Here is a 20,606-nt window from a genome sequence, read left to right on the forward strand (position 1 = left end):
CTCCTGAGTTCATTGTGTAACAACAGAGAAGTTTGTCCCCTCTGTTCAACCACTTAGCATCTAGTTGTAGAATTTTGCAAAAGGCCAGCAAAAGCCTCTCATCTTTGGGTAACAGCCGTATAAACAGGATTAAATTCATGGCTTTGACCAGTGCACCTTCTTTTGATAGAGCCCTCGCTTTGTCCAAGGAGTACAAGCTTATAGGATTGAAACTATCAGGAATGGCTGGCGATCCTCCAACAAGACAAACCATCACCTGAACCAAATGGATGGTTTAGGCACCAAACAAATGTCCTGAAACGTTTAGATAGCAAGGTAAACAAGCTTAAAACTTGAGAAGACAAGGAATTGGGTCAACCCCTACCCCACAAGCTCTGCCTATTTTACAAGGGATTTGGCTGTGTTTTCAAGTATCTTTTGAACTTTGCCAGATTGCAATATTTGTTGTTATTATATGTTTTTGCAATACTTGTCGATTTGGTTTTGTGCATGCTTATCCTTGCAACTGTGCAAGAAGAATGTGGATTGTTTTCTTGCATATGGAGAGGAGGATCTGAAACTTGGTGTGCAAGTGGTAAGAGTTTTGGATTTGGATGACACTATAGACTCAAGTGCTACAGTACCCGGAGTCTAGGTGTGTTAGCTCAAGTAGTACTATTCTCGGAGCTAGTGGCTCAAGTGGTACTACTCCCGGAGCCTGATTTTGAAAAGAAACATCAAGTGATACTATTCTCGGATCTATGCCAAGTAGACGATTAAGTGATGATCCTTGGGTCAAGTGGTAAGATTCTCAGACCCTATGGTCAAGTGGTATGAAACTGGACCATGTTAGATGAGCTCGTCGATTAAACTCTTGAAAAGATCATGTGTGATATACAAGAGTAGGCCCAATTTTCCTCTGGACTGAGTAATGCTGGTAGAGTCCGAGACTTTACTCTTCACTTGACACTAAGTCAAAGTTGCCGGTAGAGTCATGGAGTTTGTCCCGAGGAATCTTGTCTTGGTTAGATTGGGTAAGTACATGTAGCTTTCTTGTAAGGCCTCAAAGGTTGGGCACGGTACACTAGATGGTAGCTCCATCGTGCCAGTCACCTAGAGCCTTGGCATGGATGCCTACTCCATGAAGAGATGAGATTTTGTGACAGAGGAAGAGTACTCTGGGGACTCATTTCCTGAGCACCATTACTACGTATTGTTGATATGTTGCTTTTATTTTTCATATATCCTCCAAAACACTCTGGATCGCTCTCGAGAGTGTTGGATAGCTCTGAAAATGTTGGACTCGAAGACCCAATGCGACTAGGTGATTCCAAGACAGATTGTACTTTTGAGATTGGATTCTTGTGCCCATGAATCAAGAATTTGAGATGCTACATTGGCTAGTCTCAACATTTGGTTCCCAATTTGGAGACAAAGGGTGCCTCTTGTATTCGTACTTGAGTTTGGACTATGGATCTTCTTCATGGACAGATGGACTTCCTTTGGATTATGGATCTTCCCCATGGACGGATGGAGATTCTTATGGGAGTATGGTATACAAGTTTTTGGATCGGCACTGTGGATTCCTAGAGTTGTCTTCTAGGGATATGGATCTATCGACAGCTCTATGGATTGGTTTTATGGATTCCTGGATTTGTTCTATGTGATATCGATCTACCTTGTGGAGTCATAATTTTGCCTGCAACGTGATCAGTTTTGCGTCCAGTGTTTTGTAGATGTTGAGAATTGTTGGGTATTTCAGAATTAGTCTAGAGTCTTGTCAAGTTTCCTTAGTTTCCAGGAGCCTCAAGATGAGAGGCCCATCTCGACACCGGCGAAGACTACAACAGAGGATCAGGACCATACTAGCACAGCATGGGAGACGTCCAGTCAGAGTACTCACCATGGAGGACATTGAGGATATCCGCCATCGACCGATGAGAGACATCTTTGGATAGTGATGTATATGATGCTTACCTTTGTTGCTGGAGTTTTCCTTCCCAGATGTTATCCATTAGGAGCTCCTAGTACCTTACTTTTCCCCATAGTTGTTGTTTCAGTTTCAGTTAGTTGTTTAGTTGTTTTAGCTTTTCTTACACATACATTGTATCAGATCCACCAATTGTTGTAACCTTTTTGGTCTCATAGGTCATTTTGGCCTTTTGAAGACGTTAATATTTCATTTCATTTCCCTTGATCACTGTCAAACATTTGAAATCAAGCCAAAATTGAATATGTATTAGTATAAAACGACATGAGCTATCTAGAGCTGCCAGGTGGAAAGTTGCCCAGGGTTTCGCCGCCGCTACTACGCAGTATGTACAACAATGAAATTTTGTTGCTCAGTAGAGGCGAAATAATGTACCCATATTGTTGCTTACCAGCAAAATTAGCAGTGAAATTTTGCTACTAATTTTGATGATACTCCCACCTAAATCACCACCTACAGCGATCTGCAAACTAGTACTTCCACCTAAATTGCCCGCCACCGCGAGTCCTTTCTACCTATCCTCTTTGTTGCACATGCTAGGACGACGGATGCAACAGCTCTTCCTCCCACCCAAGTCCTTCCACCTCTCAATCCATTAAATCTCTCTTTCTCTCCAAGGTATATGCTTCTCTCCCTCTCCAAGTTATGTTCTTTTCTCCCTCTCCTATTCTTCATTCGTTTATTCTTTTCTCTCAAGCTTCATTTGTTTCTTGTTTTCCAAGCTTTCATGGAAAGCTTCAACCATTCTCTCTATGTGATCTTTTCTTTTCCTTCCCCTCTCTTTCCTTTCTCTTTCTCCCCTCTTTTTGCCTTGCCCTAACCCTAGCTTTTACATAGAAGTGCTAATAGAGAGCTTTGATGGAGATCTCTCCATCAAAGCTCTCTATTATGCTTTCTATGTAGAAGCCTTAGGGTTAGGGTAATATAAACCACAAGCTTTCAATCATTACGCATTAGGGTTAGGTTAAAGAAACTCACCTTATTTTTATCCTCTTCTCCTTCTCCTCTTTCACTTCTCCTCTTGCTTTTTCAAATCTTAAAATGAAGTATACTTTCTAACTTTTTGTTTTATTTTATTGCTATTTTGTAGGATTATTCATGTCAATAACCCAAAACTCTAGCTTCTTGAGGTAAGAGGTCCCTCTTTTCTATTATGTTTTTAGGGCTTTTTAGGGTTTTATGCTTTTAGGGTTTTGTGATTTTTTGGGGGGTTTCTGTGCATGTTGAGAGATCTCTATGCATGCATAGAGCTCCCAGTGCATGCATAGAGCTTTTAGGGTTTTATATTTTTTAAAGGCTTTATGCCCTTAGGGTTAGCATAGAGCTCTCAATGCATGCATATAGTTCTCAATGCATACATAGAGCTCCCAATGCATGCATAGAGCTCTATGCATAGGCTCTATGCTTAGGCTCTATGCGTAGGCTCTATGCCCATGCTTTATGCATAGGGCCTATGTATAGGGCTCTATGTGTAGAGATTTATGAATAAGGCTCTATGCATAGGCTCTATGCGTAGGCTCTATGCATAAGTCTCTATGCGTACAGCTTTATGCATAAAGCCTTTCTGAATAGCTATTTATGAATGTTTTATGCCTTAAGAAATTGACTCTTATGCATGTGTTTGGGTTGAGTTATATGTATAGGCAATGTCGATCGACCCATCGTAGGACCCAGATGTTGCAAATCTGCTTAATATCATCAAAACCAATGACATGGGCAGTAGGCTTGGACTCAGTTCTCATAGACACATGTATGGTTTAAAAAAACTTTTCACATACACAAAGTTTATCCTTTATGCATTTTGTAAGTCAATTCATTTAATCTTACATGTAGGCCAACATACCATCGCGTAAGTTGACTCCATATGGAAAATCTACCCCATATAACCAGTTGTCTCAATGGGGACAATCCACTCCTTTGATAGGCGCAGGTTCGTATCACCAATTGGCTCTGTCTTCTGACGAGTTTTGATGCATGTGAACAGGTGGTAAGTATATTGCACATGTTGGTTTAATATTTAATATTTCTAACCTTTTGTTTTATAAGGTCATTCGTTCACACTCACTTAAAAGTGGGCACCCACTTAGGGGCCAAGGTGGGGAGCCCCACTTAAGTGTGTGTGTGGGGGTGGGTGCATGGTCACCTACCCACACCCCCATAGAACTGGCCGCCCACATGCATACGTGGGGAGCCAGCCAAACACTATAGCTTTACTCCACTTTATTTTTTATAAAAGAAGCCATCACCTCCATTGTGGACACACCCGGCGTGCACTCCCCCCATCTTTCGTAAGAGAGAATTTGGCAACCATCTCCTGCGCACGAAATCCCAGGCGACTGCATCTCCATAGGCTGCTCTACCTTCCGTACAGACGACTGTACTTGCAGCAGGCGGCTGCACCTGTTTCCCTGCAAGCTGCGTGATCCTCTGCAGGCAGCCAAAACAGGCTGCGATTAGACATCTCCTCCTCTGCACAGCAGCTGCCACCACCTGAAGATTGCAGCCGGCTGCTGCTCCACGTTACCTCCTCTCCTTTCAGCAGCCAGGCGGCTGTGGCTGTGCGCCTCCAGACAGGCAGCCAAAACAGGCTGCGCTGCCCACCACAACAGGCGCCTGTGTGTGTATGCGTCTCCGGACAGGCAGCCAAATAGGCTGCGCTGCCCACCACAGCAGGCGACTGTGTGCTCATCTCCAGCGGTGGTGCTCTTACAGCTAGGCGGCCGGTGGCCAAACTCTGCAAACTGGCGGCTGCTTCTCCATATACAGTGGACTGTTCAATCTATCCCAAAGGCGCCTTTTCCTCTCTCCACAAGAAGGTGGCTGTGACCTACACAGCAGGTGGCTGATCTCCTCGGTAAGTGGTTGTACTTCCTTTCCATGGGCGGCGTCTTCCTTCTTCAAGTGGCTACATCTGGTGTCCCACTCAAGTAGCTACAGATACCTCGGGTATTGGTCCTCCAACTACTATCCACAAGTAAGTGAATTTCAGATTTCAGTAAAGTATTTTGTGACAAATCTGATAACGGATTCCCGACTCCCTTTACGGCCAACACCCGTTCGGTGCGGGGTAGTCCAAACTATTGGAGAACCTCGGTCCAAAGGTGCTGAGATCGGGAGAGCCAGGCGTTAGTACGAGAGCGCCTGTTTGTGCGTGGTCTTGGAACACCAGTTGGGCGCGTGAAAGCACAGGACCGTAGAGATTGGACCACGCTAGTGGTCGTTCTGCTTCGAGCATCTACTTCAAGCCTATTTGTTTGGTACTGTATTCATATGTACATGGACATCATCTGGTTCTTGGAACCCATGGAGCATTGTATTTGTTAAATACTCCCAATAAATATATCATATATTGAGGGGGGGGTCGGCCCGTTCCGGCCCCAGTGCTGGTGTCCATTTATCTCATTTTATTTCATTTCAATTTCAAGTTGTTATTAAGTTGTCCATTTCAAATTGTGGTATTAAGTTGTGCTATTATCATCTACTCATTTTGAGCCACCCCCGAGGATACCCATCTACTCTTCTGACGAGTTTTGGTGCATGTGAACAGGTGGTAAGTATATTGCACATGTTGGTTTAATATTTAATATTTCTAACCTTTTGTTTTATAAGGTCATTCGTTCACACTCACTTAAAAGTGGGCACCCACTTCGGGGCCAAGGTGGGGAGCCCCACTTAAGTGTGTGTGTGGGGGTGGGTGCATGGTCACCTACCCACACCCCCATAGAACTGGCCGCCCACATGCATACGTGGGGAGCCAGCCAAACACTATAGCTTTACTCCACTTTATTTTTTATAAAAGAAGCCATCACCCCCATCGTGGACACACCCGGTGTGCGCTCCCCCCATCTTTCGTAAGAGAGAATCTGGCAACCATCTCCTGTGCACGAAATCCCAAGCGACTGCATCTCCACAGGCTGCTCTACCTTCCTTACAGACGACTGTACTTGCAGCAAGCGGCTGCACCTGTTTCCCTGCAAGCTGCGTGATCCTCTGCAGGTAGCCAAAACAGGCTGCGATTAGACATCTCCTCCTCTGCACAGCAGCTGCCACCACCTGAAGATTACAGCCGGCTGCTCCTGCACGTTACCTCCTCTCCTTTCAACAGCCAGGCGGCTGTGGCTGTGCGCCTCCAGACAGGCGGCCAAAACAGGCTACGCTGCCCACCACAGCAGGTGCCTGTGTGTGTGCGTCTCCAAACGGGCAACCAAATAGGCTGCGCTGCCCACCACAGCAGGCGACTGTGTGCTCATCTCCAGCGGTAGTGCTCTTACAGCTAGGCGGCCGGCGGCCAAACTCTGCAAACTGGCGGCTGCTTCTCCATATACAGTGGACTGTTCAATCTATCCAAAGGCGGCTACACCACCTTTTCCTCTCTCCACAAGAAGGTGCCTGTGACCTACACAGCGGGTGGCCGATCTCCTCGGTAAGTGGTTGTACTTCCTTTCCATAGGCGGCGTCTTCCTTCTTCAAGTGGCTACATCTGGTGTCCCACTCAAGTAGCTACAGATACCTCGGGTATTGGTCCTCCAACTACTATCCACAAGTAAGTGAATTTCATATTTAAGTAAAGTATTTTGTGATAAATCTGATAAGGGATTCCCGACTCCCTTTACGGCCAACACCCGTTCGGTGCCGGGTAGTCCAAGCTATTGGAGAACCTCGGTCCAAAGGTGCTGAGATCGGGAGAGCCAGGCGCTAGTACAAGAGCGCATGTTTGTGCGTGGTCTTGGAACACCAGTTGGGTGCTCTCCGCGGAGTCCACTGAAAGCACAGGACCGTAGAGATTGGACCACGCTAGTGGTCGTTCTGCTTCGAGCATCTACTTGAAGCCTATTTGTTTGGTACTGTATTCATATGTACATGGACATCATCCGGTTCTTGGAACCCATGGAGCTTTTGTTAAATACTCCCAATAAATATATCATATATTGAGGGGGGGGTCGGCCCGTTCCGGCCCCAATGCTGGTGTCCATTTATCTCATTTTATTTCATTTCAATTTCAAGTTGTTATTAAGTTGTCCATTTCAAATTGTGGTATTAAGTTGTGCTGTTATCATCTACTCATTTTGAGCCACCCCCGAGGATACCCATCCCACCATTTGATCCATGCACCCTACCATACAATGTGGATGTCGATGGTGCCCTCGTGATGGATGCATGAGGGAAGCAAGTCATCAACCGCATGCATGTACTTGCTAACCTGGAGTTCACAAACTCCTTTATAAAAAAGTGAAAAGCCTAGGATAAGATCTCAAAGCAATATGTCATTGATGCGCTCAAGACTGAGCTCATTTTTCCACATGCGGGTCTTTGCGTCTCGCAGGGCTAGATGAAGAAAGGATGAAGCTTTTACCCTCCTCTAATAGGAGAGCAAACATCAAGAGAACGGTGAAGAACAGTTTGGCCAACATTTTCTCACACGAGGAGTGGAGGCATGTGTGGAGCTTTGTGAAAAAGCATCCACGTACTTTTCAACAACAAGCAATAGGCGAGTGCTTCCCGACTAAGAAAGCAAGGAGCTTCACACTTTGGCTCAGGAGGAAAGTCCTCCTTCATTGCTCGCTTCGTAAGTATCTATTTTACTATTTTCCTTCTCCTCTTTCAGTTTGTTTTGTACTATATTGTTTCCTTTAACTAATTGTATATTTTTTAATTGTATTTTGTAGAGGAGGTTGTTGGGTGTGACCCAATAAAAGAGGAGTACGATTATGGATACAGTGCCCCCTATCTGCAATTGTGGACTTGGATGCGTACGCGAGGTGTATGCTTGAACGAGTCCATTTTGGGGACTCAAGTAGACGAGGTGAGTAGTTGCTAAGTCCTTCTTTTATCTATATGTAATTATCTTTTATTGTTTTATACTTACCTTGCTCGTGTTTGCATGTATTTAGGATGAAGAGAAAGAGGAAGAGGAAGAGGAAGATTACGAGCGTGAAGTGGGTGAAGGAAGTGAAGACAAAGACAATGATGAGCCGAAGGAATCCGATGAGGATTTTGAGTAGCCTCCTCTTCCTTGATTTCTTTTTTATATATGGGCCAAAGGCCCAAAAATTCAATAAATATAATACATATTTGGTTCACTTGCATTCTTCTCAATTTATGTCTTTTTCAAGTTTATGTTTGTATCAAAAAATTGTGACTCTATTTTAATTTAAAAAAAGAGTTGGGGCAGACTAGGGGACTTGTGGACTCCCCAGTCTACCTCAGCTTTTTTTCCACGCAATTGCATCGCTACTCAACAGCAAAAATAGCAGCTTTTTTAGCAGCAAAATGGGCCCAATATCTCTATACGCTTCTAGATGCTATTTTCATTGCTGCACCCTCATTCGTTGTAGCGGAGGAAATTCCAGATATAGTATGTCAACAAGGAAAAGGAGCATATACTATAGCATCACAAAATGTGGCTAATACACAAAACCCACCTAGGTCAAATTTCTAGCATGAAAAATGTCATGGATATGGCATGGAAAATGTCATGGATATGGAAATTTGGCAACTGAATGTCCCACAACCTCTAGGATAGATCCAAACCAACCTCGAGATCTATGGCTAGAAGGTGCCTTGGATTATCCCATAAGCGGAAGCATGGGAAGTTGAAGAGCCATATATAGGCTAGAGTGACACCTTGTCATAGTTATCTGCCGGTGTTTTGGGAGGCAGCTCACCGGGAGATGGGAGCCCAGTGGAGGGATGCTGCAGTGCCTGTTGGGGGTGTTCGTGGAGCTCGATGGTGATGCATCTCCTACGTGCGTTAGTCTACCGCTGCGCATTCTGATAGTCTTCACATGCAAGGCCTAAATTTTACTGCCGTCATGCCCGCCTTTAGCAATTTCGCCCGTCAAAACCGGTTGAAAATTTTTTTACTTTCCAAATGACATGTGACATTAGATGATTTGTCTGTCATTTTTTATTATACCATAACTAAATATATATGATTGTTTCAAAACATATATATACCTAGATGAATCCAAGAACATGTCCAAATTCACCTTATAAGAAAGTGCAATTTATAACCTCATGGTGGTCATCCACACGACAATAAACCATCAACTCCATCATGCATAATATGGACTAGATACTATGACATCCCCACTAATGTCATCAGTGCCCAATAGTGGGTGTAGAAAGATACTCTAAAAAATTTCATGTCATTTGAAATTTTGATGGACCCGTCAAATTTAGGCACTTGACACACATCCACATGAGCCTACGAAGGCTTTGGCATGCTAAGCCACATCTCCCCACTCCACCTAACCATCCCTCCAGTCTTTTCCGGGAGTTGAAGATAGGAATCGTCCCTCTGGACTATATATAACCTTTCACTACCTTTGCATGTGGGATTACTTGGCATCCCTTTTCCCATCTTGCAATCTCCAGTACCCATGCGAGATTTGAACCTCCAACACCCCCCTCAAATCACACACAGGGAAGTGGCCCAAAACCATGAACCGGGGCTCTAATATGATCTTGGAAGCCAAGAGCTGCCATGCCACCCATGGTGTGTCATGATACCACACCACGAATGACAGATGACTAGCCAACATGTGTGTCCAACGTGCCTCTTCAACAAGGGCCGCTAGCACTCTTGGAGACACACACATCTGCATGGGCCTACAGAGGCTCTGGCATGCTAAGGCAGGTCTCCCCACTCCGCCTAACCAGCCCTACAATCTTTTCCACAAAAGACAAGCTTGGGAGAGTTGAAGATAGGAGGGGTCCCTCGGGCCTCTAGACTATATATGCCCTTTCATCTTCTACACTGCATTTATATGTGGGAGAGTTGAAGATAGGAGGGGTCCCTCGGGCCTCTAGACTATATATGCCCTTTCATCTTCTACACTGCATTTATATGTGGGATTACTTGGCATCCCTTTTCCCATCTTGCAATCCCACCACCCATGAGAGATTTGTACCTCCAACACGATATTGGTCTGAGCATACAGCACCAAGGAGGTACACGTATATGCACGTTTGCTGCAACGCTTTTGAGAAGTGTGATCTATGGGTGGGATTCTTCATCCACAAGAGTGTTTTATGTCAAGAATGCTAGAGAAGCATTTTGACCGTCTTGTGAATGAGGTTGTGATGGAGACCTAATATGATAAAGTTGCAACAGCTAACGGAGAGTCAATGGAGGACGTCTCGCATAGCAAGGTCGGTAGAGGTCTTAACCAGCCTCGGTTTGATTAAAATAGTGAGCTTCCGATACGGTGGATGAGGGACCAAAGAAGCGGCCTATGAGCGAAGCGCTAGGTCACCTGCAAAGGATCCTAGAGGGTGCTGACCATATGGTGCTCGGGCTCTGGGTCGCGGACGATACCCATGCATGCGTCGGGGAAGATATTGGAACAAGGAGTAAGAGTAATGGCTGGAGATTTGATCAAGAGTATTCTCTAATTACAAGCACAAACTGAAAACGCACAGTAGACAAGAAGAAACTTGCATCTCACCCTAATCTACCATGTATATTGCTGATGAATGTATACAGTGATTACAATGCTGAAAACTCAGATAGGGACTCTTAAACCCTAGCATTAATGTTTACGATGCATGAACAAAGTGTTGACTCATTGTCCCAGGACTTGTGCAATTGTGTACTGCACATTAGGACTATGTTATTGCTTATCCAACACTTGCCTCTGCTACTCTAGGACTTGGCACTGCAAAACTAGAACTGGATGGCAGTTGGCCAGTTGGAAGTGCCAACTATGGGGATGTGTGCTGCCTTTTAACCCTAGACTGGCCAACTAGCAGATAGTGCACCTATTTAAGGATAGGCGGCAGGCCAATCAGACTGAGGGCCCAACTAGATGCACACTTAAAACACCTGGTCTTGGCTCTTCTAAGAAACTTCCTTAGTGTTACGTACTGACGCTAATATTCGGGATTAGTGACCTGATCTGGTAGGGTTAGGGGACCCTCAGAGCCCCTATATCTCCCCTTGAACCTACTAATGCTGAGTGTCCATGTTGCACTCACCTATGTGATGCACACGACACACTAATCCTTGTGTGCGCCCCTGTAGACATGGCATTTAATGTCATGCATGTGACAAAGTGAGGCAGTCTACAATCGTTCCTAGCTCGAAAAATGTACACAAATACAACTGCACTCAGCATATGCATCAGACACGAAAGGGAACATCAATGCCATTCTTCACCATAGCTCACAAGTCAGCATCAGACACGAAAGGGACCATCAATGCCATTCTTTCACCGTAGCTCACAAGTCAATGCCTTTAACAAAAGGGGTATTGCCACAGAATGCTTTGCTCAGTGTTGGTGCTATTCAATCCAAACCATACAGAAATTTTGATGTCACCAGCAGTGGTGCAAAAAACTATGCTCCCATTACCACTATCACTATGTATAATCTGAAAAGTGCTTTCTAGGGGGTGTAGATTTGGAGGTGCATATAATAGACTCAATTGCATGAATGGGCAGATATGCCAAAATTTACTTTGGCTAGTGTAGAGCTGGTCGGATGGTTTGTCCTGCTGGTTGACCATCTCACAGACCCATAAAGTTACATTCCAACTGGCCAACTAGCTCTACATTTGGTCGCCTTTCTGTCTGCCCAGAAGGTGCCTATTCTCCCACTGAACTTGTCCTTAATCCAGCTAATTGTTGAAGCCATGTCGACATTGCACTCACACAGGTGATACACATGACAATGGGCTAGGGCTAGATATGCTCAAATCAAAAGGCCATAACATGACCCAAATTAAGGAGAGGAAAGAAGACCATAGAGTGATAAGGAGTCGTAGTTAAGCATCAATTGGACTACCACCCTGGGGCAACAATCACAAGCCATAGGAGAAAGGGCCAGAGATGATATGTCGCAGGAGAAACCAGCAGTAGTCTTCTATACAAAAAGGTGTTACAATATTGTTGGGCCAAAAGATAGGACCCTAGAGTGAGTCTAAGTCATGTGGAGACTAGCCATTATAACAAACAATATCATTCACACCACAATTGTTCCAAGGTCTCAAAAACATTTTGGCACCTTTTGGGACGTACTTCTCAGGGTCCACACATATAAGACATGACATGTGATTCTGTAGCTAATGTAGTTCGATCCAGAATCTCCTATGTTACTGATTACCAAGCAACTCCTAAACAAACATTCTCTATATTCAAGGTGAATCGTTCAATTGTTGTGCTCAATTCTTACCACTTTAAGAAGACAGAATCTTCCCAAATTGCTTTCAAAAATTGGCAAAAGTCTCATCACACTGCAATACAGAATTCTGCCACAGAAAACAGAGAGGCTCTTGCTAAGAGCCGGATGCATTGGCTCTAGAGTCTAAACCCCTCTCTCCCTTGTTAAGTTTATCTGGAACATGCAACTTACATTGGGCCAGGCCACATCTCATAATATTGACGAACTCCTTTTGAAAAAACAATTCAAATAACCAAAAGCTTGATGCTAAACCAATATTTATGCGAACATGTCTAGTTCAAAATTTTACTTCACACCAAGAATGTTCAAGGCACTTGCATGCATCAAAAACACATCTGAAAACAATTACACACAAAACTTCTGTTTTATTTACAAATCTTTGATAGCTTACCCTTTGAAGAGATGTACAGTGGCCCGCTCTTGAAGACCTGCAGCAATGCAACATCAAACTACAGTAAGCAACCACACAGCCTTCTAGATATTTGGTGATCCAAAAATTGCGTTAGCCGTGTCTAAGAGTCGATCGGACAAAACTGGGAATGTAGCTCTTGATCCAAAGATGGCAACTCTTGACTAAACTCAGCATTCTCTTGTTCCTGATAAAAGCCCTATACGCCTTTGGTAGAACCAGGAAAAGCTCTACTGCATGCATTAGAGTTCTTAATGCATGCATAAGAGCTATATGCATGCCACAGTTGATTATAAACTACTACTCTCAAACTACACTCTGCTGGTTTTCAGGATCTATCTCTTTAATGCTCGCTAAAACCTGTCCACATGTAGCATTTTTGTTCGAAAAAGTAGGTTAAGTGTGTGTAAATAAGAGAATTTTGCAACCAGTTCCAGCTTCTGCCCTATGCTTGCTGAAGTAGATTACTTACCAGGCTTATTCCTCGACCCCTCGAACGCTCGTAAGGAGTGACAGGAGCAGACATTCTCTGTACGTTTCTCCTGTGCTTTCACAGCCGTGAAGTAATGGGAGCACGCATTGTCTGCGCGCTTCTCCTGGTACATGTGCGCGAAGAAGAAAGCACTCCGTTGGAGAGAAAAATGTCCAAAACGTAATGCAGAAGTTAAAGGATTCTCTTATTAGTCCAAACTTGCAAGAAATCTCCAAATATATAGGCCTCGTAAAACGTAGAGCAGAATTTCTCGCTTCTGTGAGCTCAAAACGAGGATTGGACGGAACCGTTCTGTGTTGAAAGGAGGACTCCAGGGATTTTCTGTCTACGGCGTTCTGCGACGCTAGGGTTTCGCTGGCTATGGCGTTTCTCCGTTCAATGGAACATCACAGAGAAACAAAGCGGAGACCCGCAGAGCCAGATGCACCATCCGTGTCCCCCAACTTAAGTCTCTTCACATGCCTGCCCACTCCCTTCCCTTGCACTTTTTCCACGCACATGGGGCCTACCTTAGGGTACGCGGCAGATGTGATGGCCTAAAAATAATGCGAGACCCCAATCTCTTTTTTTTATCGAAGACGGGTTTAGCCCTCTTGTGGGCTTGAATCAAGAATTATGAGAGAACCTATATATATATATATATATAGGTTCTCTCATAATTGTGAATTATATATATATATATATTATTCACCCTACATATTTACATACATAATTAATTATTCGCTCTAATGTATTATTTAATTTTTTCGATGGTGCTTGTATTTAATTTTTCGTAAAAAGCTTAGCCACACTAAGGTTTGGAACCTTAGTGCTAACCTTAATGTAGGGTAAATTTAAATATTTAATTATTAGCCCTAGTACAGATAGAAAAAATACAAGTCACTAAGAATTAAAAATTTTACAACATATTAAAAATTAAAGAAATAGTGGGCCAACCAAAATAAAAGAAAATACAACCTACTGCAAATAGAAAACAACAAAAAAATTACAACATACTCTAAATCAAATTATAGCATAATCTCTTAATGTAGGGAAATTTTAAATATTTAATTATTAATCCTAGTACGGATAGAAAAAATATAAGTCACTAAGAATTAAATTTTTTAACAACATACCAAAAATTAAAAAAATTGTAGGGCAACCAAAATTTAAAAAAATACAACCTACTGTAAACAAAAAACAACAAAAAAATTATAGCGTACTGTGAATCAAGTTACAACATAATCTCTTAATATTATTTTATTATCGTCTGCCCTCTCTCAAGCCTCCTCCGCCGCCACCTCCTTTGGGGCTTCTTTGGCTTTTCCACTAGTATTTTCCTGCTTGTGCTAATTGCAGAATACCACACGAAGCAGGTGTGGCTGCTACTAACATAGTCATAGATATATGGTGAGATTACATCACCAAGACATCTCTCTTTAGCATAATCCTTGCGCTTAGCTTCTTCGGATAGCAGTTGCCATTTGAACGCTGCTAAAATAGTCGACTAAAGCTGTTAGGTGAGACTAGATCTTGGCCAACAAAACGAGATGCACCTGCACTCTTGTCAAAGAGTTGAGCTCAGAAAGCACAATAAATCGATCTAAGGGGACCCACCAGGAAAATTGACCAACATCTAAAAAGTTTTGCGAAACTATGCGAGGGCAGGAGGTAAAGTGCAGAGGGGGCTATAACAGTGAAACATGTCGGAGGGAGGAGCAAAGAGGAAGTCAAGAGAGCAGGGGAGGAGAGCTAGAAGACAGGGCCTCCTTTAAGATAACACGACAGGAATAAATACACGAGAATGGCTCAATGTGTACGTGGCTTCCATGCAATCCACTTATACATACGTGTGGCTCATAATGGATTTGACAAGATTTGGAAAGATTTATTTTCTAAAATAGGTCTCCAAAGCTTAAAATTTTTTTAGAAGCTCGATTTTCCTAAGGTTAAATTTTAGGATACCAAAATTATTTACTTCAATCCTAATTAATTCAAACCCACAAAATGTTGTGGGTGCTTATTTACATACATAATTAATTAATCGGACGTCCGGTTGATTAATGTATATATGTTTCTAAGGTTTAACCTTATGAAGACCTTTACATCTTTTCCCTCATCGATCCACCTATGCTCTCTCTCTCTCTCTCTCTCTCTCTCTCTCTCTCTCTCTCTCTCTCTCTCTCTCTCTCTCTCTCTCTCTCTCTCTCTCTCTCTCTCTCTCTCTCTCTCTCTCTCTCTCTCTCTCGTGCTGAATCTCTCTCTCCCTCAACCCCAAGCACTTAACGTTATGTTCTTCCTCTTTTTTATCAACCTCCAAAGTCGATGCCAATAGAAGTTTCGAGAACCAAAACGCGACACCGACAAGCCTCCATGCATCAAAAGTGTCCTACTTTCGTTTAGAAGGTTTCCACTGCACTACTTTTGAAGGTTTCGAAGGTTTCAATGCACTACTTCAAATTAATGCAAATAATCGTTTTGCACCTATATTATTAAGGCAAACTATTTATCATGTATTAAATTTAACACAATAAGATCAACAAAGGTTTCGACCTTAGGGTGCTCCTCTAGGTCGCAACACAGCCTCCTTTCCTCTTCATGTCCTCTGCCATGCCAAGCTCGCCCCTCCAAATAACAGCACGTATGTTGTCTACTCTACGCGATAAAGATCACCTCCTATTTAAGAGAGAGGGGATGAGAAATTTGTTCACTGCATTTCGAGAGAGCAACAGAGAGCTTGTCTCTATGCAATAGTAAGAGCACCCCCTTTGTGCTCTTCTTCATGTATAGAAAGACAGAGAGAGAGAGAGAGAGAGAGAGAGAGAGAGAGAGAGAGAGAGAGAGAGAGAGAGAGAGAGAGAGAGAAAGAGAACCTCCCGTGCAAGGCAAAGTTATAGTACAAGAGCTTTCATCTGTTTCGAGGCCAAAGTACAATGTCTCAACACCTCATCGTCTAAGAGAGAGAGAGAGAGAGAGAGAGAGAGAGAGAGAGAGAGAGAGTGGTAAACCTTCTATTTGTAGAGAGCGCACTCCATGATGGGGCTCCTATGAGCGTAAGTCTTCGAGAGAGTGTTGAGTCATCGAAAGAGAAGGAACTGAACATGTGTGTACCAATGCCACTATATTTCTAAACAAGAGTAGATATTTTCTAAATAAGGCGACTATGACAACTCAAGTATTCGAACCATCAAAAACATCATGTGCCCTAGGGTCCATGCTCTCTTCTTTGCTTGTTTTAATTAATTAATAGACAAATGTGAGGGGATATATTTTATGTTGTATGCCTATTCACTATAAATTGTATACTATATTAGTATATTTAATACTAAGGTTTAGCTTAGTGTAAACCTTAGTATCTTTCCCATTAAACAACACTAGCCCTTGTAACACCTCCTCCACAACCCCATCACCCCTCTACTCATTGCCCCTCCCCGTTGTGCCTCCTATATCTACCGCGCTATGCCATGATTCCTCTGTGCACAAGACTAACCCCATTCTGTTTACCTCCATTCATGTTGCAAACGCCCATGCTCCCTTACGTTCGCCTCTCCCACCTCCTCTATCTAATCATAGTCCAACCTCACCCAACCCCTCTTCCATCCTCAGCCTGCCCCACCCACTTCTACCCATTTTATCCCTCAAAAATGATAAACTGACCCCTACCCCTTTTACACACCTTTTCTTTTACAACTTACTCCACTGCATAGCCAACCACAAAAGGGCCATCATGCATGACTCATGACTCATGCATGACTCATGAGTCCTATATTGTAGCCTACAGACATTATCGCATGGGGTGGTGAGAGAGAGAGAGAGAGAGAGAGAGAGAGAGAGCTCTGTGGGGTCAATGCATTGTTGTGTAGAGAAAAAGAGAGTACTCTACTCCAAATATTAATGACAAATTTAGAGTGCTTTTTCCATGCAGGATGCGTGAGAAAAAATACCATATAATGCAAATTTACATGGATTTAATGCTAAAAATGGATTTTTAAAATAAAAAACATGAAAATAAAATTATTTACATGGGTTTAGCCATGAAAAAAATAGATCAACCAAGTGTTGAATAAAAGAGAAAACCTATTAAAAAAAACAAAGCGAACGAGCTATACATATGTACAAAAAGTACAAACATAACAAAGAATGCAAGGTAAACATGTAAGACACTACATAGATGATTATTCTAGCTAGAGAGTGTTAGAAAATAGAAATAAGGTCCAAACACACTAAAGAGGGTGATGCATCAATTTATGTGTCAATGTTTAAAATAGAATAATGGTATGCAATTTAGGACACTTGTGGGTATCAAGCTATTGATGCCAATCGCCCATCCATTCTATCGGCACATGTGTGGAGTTACATAGTCAGTGATCACAATGCCACATGTCTTCCTTGTGTTTACATGAGTCACATAGTTAGTGGGTTTAGTGGATTTTATTCTTTATAATGGTTTCCAAGAGAGAAAACATCGAGTAGTAAAGCTTCACTTTCAAGGCATTGTAAATGTCTAAAAGAATCTTGTTGCCACATTGTCTTTTACTTTACCATCCCATTGGTGTGTACACATGGTGTACTAAATATGGGCTTGCCCATGGCACCTATAAATTTTAATTTCTTGGCCCCATCTTAGCTTGATATGTAACTATTGGTATGAAACTACTAAGTCCCCCTCAACCTAACGTGCTAATGAAGCCATACTTTTTGCCAATTTTAAATGGCATGTTGCATCCAAGCTTCTCCGATGGGGGGGATTTTTCCTTCCTCCATCGAGAGAGAGAGAGAGAGAGAGAGAGAGAGAGAGAGAGAGAGAGGGGGGGGGGACATGTCAACATTATGTGAGAGGGAGAGGGAGAGAGAGGGACATGTCAACATTAAGTGAGAGGGAGAGATAGAGAGAGAGAGAGAGGGCCTACTCGCTTGCAAGAGGTAACTGACAGATTAAAGAATATTTAAGTTGAATATCTAGAGGAAGTGCTATTTGAAGAGGAGACAAAAAAGGGAAATGAACTCTAGTACATTTCACCTACTTGCTTGCAAGAGGCAACGGACATATTGAAGAAGTTGAATATTTAAGTTGATGATCTAGAGAGGAAGTGCTCTTTGAAGAGGAGACAAGGGAGATATGCCTTCTAGTACATTGATGGCCTTCATGTTTTTTGGGTTTTAGAGTTCCCAGTGTGATGGATATGTAGAATAAAAGTAGTAGCAAGATAAAGATAGAAGCATACCTATTAAAGGTTCTCTTTCAAGGTATGTTTGTGGGAAATTCACATGGTGGAAGTGACCCATCATCATGGCTAGTAAAGGCTTTTGACAAGCTATCATGAAAGAAGTATTCACATGGTGGAAGTGGCCCATCATCATGGCTAGGAAAGGCTCCTAACAAGCTATAATGGAGCCAAAAGATAAGTGAAAAACAACATAAGTACTAGAGTACTATGTATAAATGGTTCATAATAGTAGGTGAGTAGGCCATAACTCGATTAGACTAGGTAGGTGTAGTCCAACTATAAATCACTTGCGAAGTTCCATTATGTCACAGCTACCACTTGTTACTCTCAAAAAAGGTCTATAAAAGATAAGTGAAAAACAACATAAGTACTAGAGTACTATATACAAGTGGTCCATAATGTGAACACACTAAGTAGGTGAGCTGGCAAGATAAGTATTCCATAACTCAGTTGGACTAGGTAGGTGTAGTCCAATTGCAGAATCACTGGTAAAGATCCATTGCCTGATAGCTACCAAATGCGTCAGTGATGTAAAGGTGGAGCAGTGGTCACCCAAGCACGTCATGAGTATCAACTTATGTTGAGGTGACATCTAAACACTCCCCCTCAAGCTCAGTGGTATTGAAAGGTAGAATGGTCACCCAGGCACGTCATGAGTGTTAGCTCGTCTAAGCTCGACATCTTAACACTCCCCCTTAAGCTCAACTTCATCTCCAAGATTCCAAGCAAAGTGTGCAATTCGCGAAGCTTCTCTTCTCCCAAAGCTTTGGTGAAAATGTCATCTACCTCTTCCTCTATGCTGAGGTACACAAGATTAACATCTCTTGCCAAGATCTCTTCTCTCTAATGAAGTGATACTATTTGGCCTAGGGATCATCATGTAGATCAAGCTGCCCACTATCTTCCTGTACATAGTGGCATTCTCCAAAATCTCACCTACGTTTACACTCAACTTGCCATTTTGATCTAACGATATAGAAATGGGCTTACAACCAGCCATACCACATTTGGACGTCATGTCCAATGCATACTGTCTCTATGACAATCATATGCCCTCAAACATTTAGGATAGCCAACCATACCTCATTTGGTCATGTCTAATGAATATTGTCTCTATGACAACCATATGTCCTCAAGCATCCTGATGATCTCAATGCTAAGAAAGCATCTTAACTCACCCAAATCCTTCATGTCAAACTTCTTCTTAAGGAGACCTTTTACATTCTCAACTTCCTCTTGATTGCCACCCCAACAATCAAGTCATCCACATAGATTGTGATGACCATAATTCCCTTATCACTCTTCTTGGCTTGTCGCCCCCATGACACATCATACAATATGTAGATACCTCGATCGTGGTATCTTTATAGATTGGTAGTTGACATTGTATGCTATGTAGATACCAACGAAAACCTTGATTGAGGTTGATAATGCATCTAGACTGTTAATAATTAAGGTCAAGAAAGCAATAGCCTCAAATTGCATACAGGACCTCGATCGAGGTCAATGATACATTGTGTCCATCATAATAGACAACCTAGATGGCATCTCCAACCTCAATCAAGGTCCAAAATGCATCCTCGCCATGGCGAAGAATATTCTAGATTGTATTTACAACTTGGATCGAGATTGCACGTGGAATCTAGACCATCCATTAAGCCTTTAAGATGTTGGCCAATCTTTCGTATGTTTCAACGGTTGAGATTGGCTCCAAGACCTCGGTCGAGGTTTTTGCTACATTGTACCTTTAATTTAATATTTCTAAAATTTTATGTCCAAAAAATACAAATATTAAAAATATTAACTAGACCTTAGTATAAGCATTTTTTAATTAATATTTCAAACCTTAGGATATCACCATTAACTAGACCTTATTATAAACATTTTTCAACTAATAGTGAAAACTTCAAACCTTAGTATCACCATTTGTAATTTATAATATATTTTCCAAGACCTTGCCCTTAGGACAATATAAAACCTTAAGACCTTAGGATATGACTAAAACCTTAGGACATGAGTAAAACCTTGGGACATAACTAATGTTTCTTGCCCCCTTAGGAACGGCCCATACACTACTTTCTTTAATGATAAATACCATTGGATATTAATTAAATTTAGTATTAAATGTACTTTTCATTCTTTTATAATGTAATAAAAATAGTTTATGTTATAGATTTTTTTAATTGATAGTCCTCTTTTCTGTGTTACGTGTAGTACTTATTTTCCTTTTGTGTGTTACATGTGTAGTACTTGTTTTCCTTTTTGCCCTTTGTTTGCTTGTTTCCTTTTTGCCAATATAAATTGTCCACATGGAGGAGCCTAGTGCTAGTGGAGGAGATTGGCAGG

The 20,606-nt window shown here is 42.3% G+C and overlaps 1 protein-coding gene across 4 annotated transcripts in view; it reads right to left on the reverse strand.

Moving 5' to 3' along the window:
- LOC147636640 (rho GTPase-activating protein 7-like) overlaps positions 1 to 13,536 on the reverse strand; it is an 89,033-nt gene extending 75,497 nt beyond the window's left edge. For all 4 annotated transcript variants that reach the window (XR_015266181.1, XR_015266180.1, XM_086800092.1 and 1 more), the window contains exons 1-2: positions 13,033 to 13,536; positions 12,543 to 12,579 (exon numbers count right to left, since the gene is read on the reverse strand). Coding sequence is in view for 2 of the 4 variants with exons in the window: in XM_086800092.1 (XP_086656218.1) it covers positions 12,543 to 12,579; positions 13,033 to 13,086 (91 nt within the window). In the remaining 2 variants the exon portion in view is untranslated. The remainder of the gene's footprint in view (positions 1 to 12,542; positions 12,580 to 13,032) is intronic.
- Between the last annotated feature and the right edge of the window lie 7,070 nt (positions 13,537 to 20,606).

This window comes from Cibotium barometz, chromosome 7, assembly GCF_041138505.1.
Source record: "Cibotium barometz isolate CiBa-2024 chromosome 7, ASM4113850v1, whole genome shotgun sequence".
Lineage (NCBI taxonomy): Eukaryota > Viridiplantae > Streptophyta > Polypodiopsida > Cyatheales > Cibotiaceae > Cibotium > Cibotium barometz.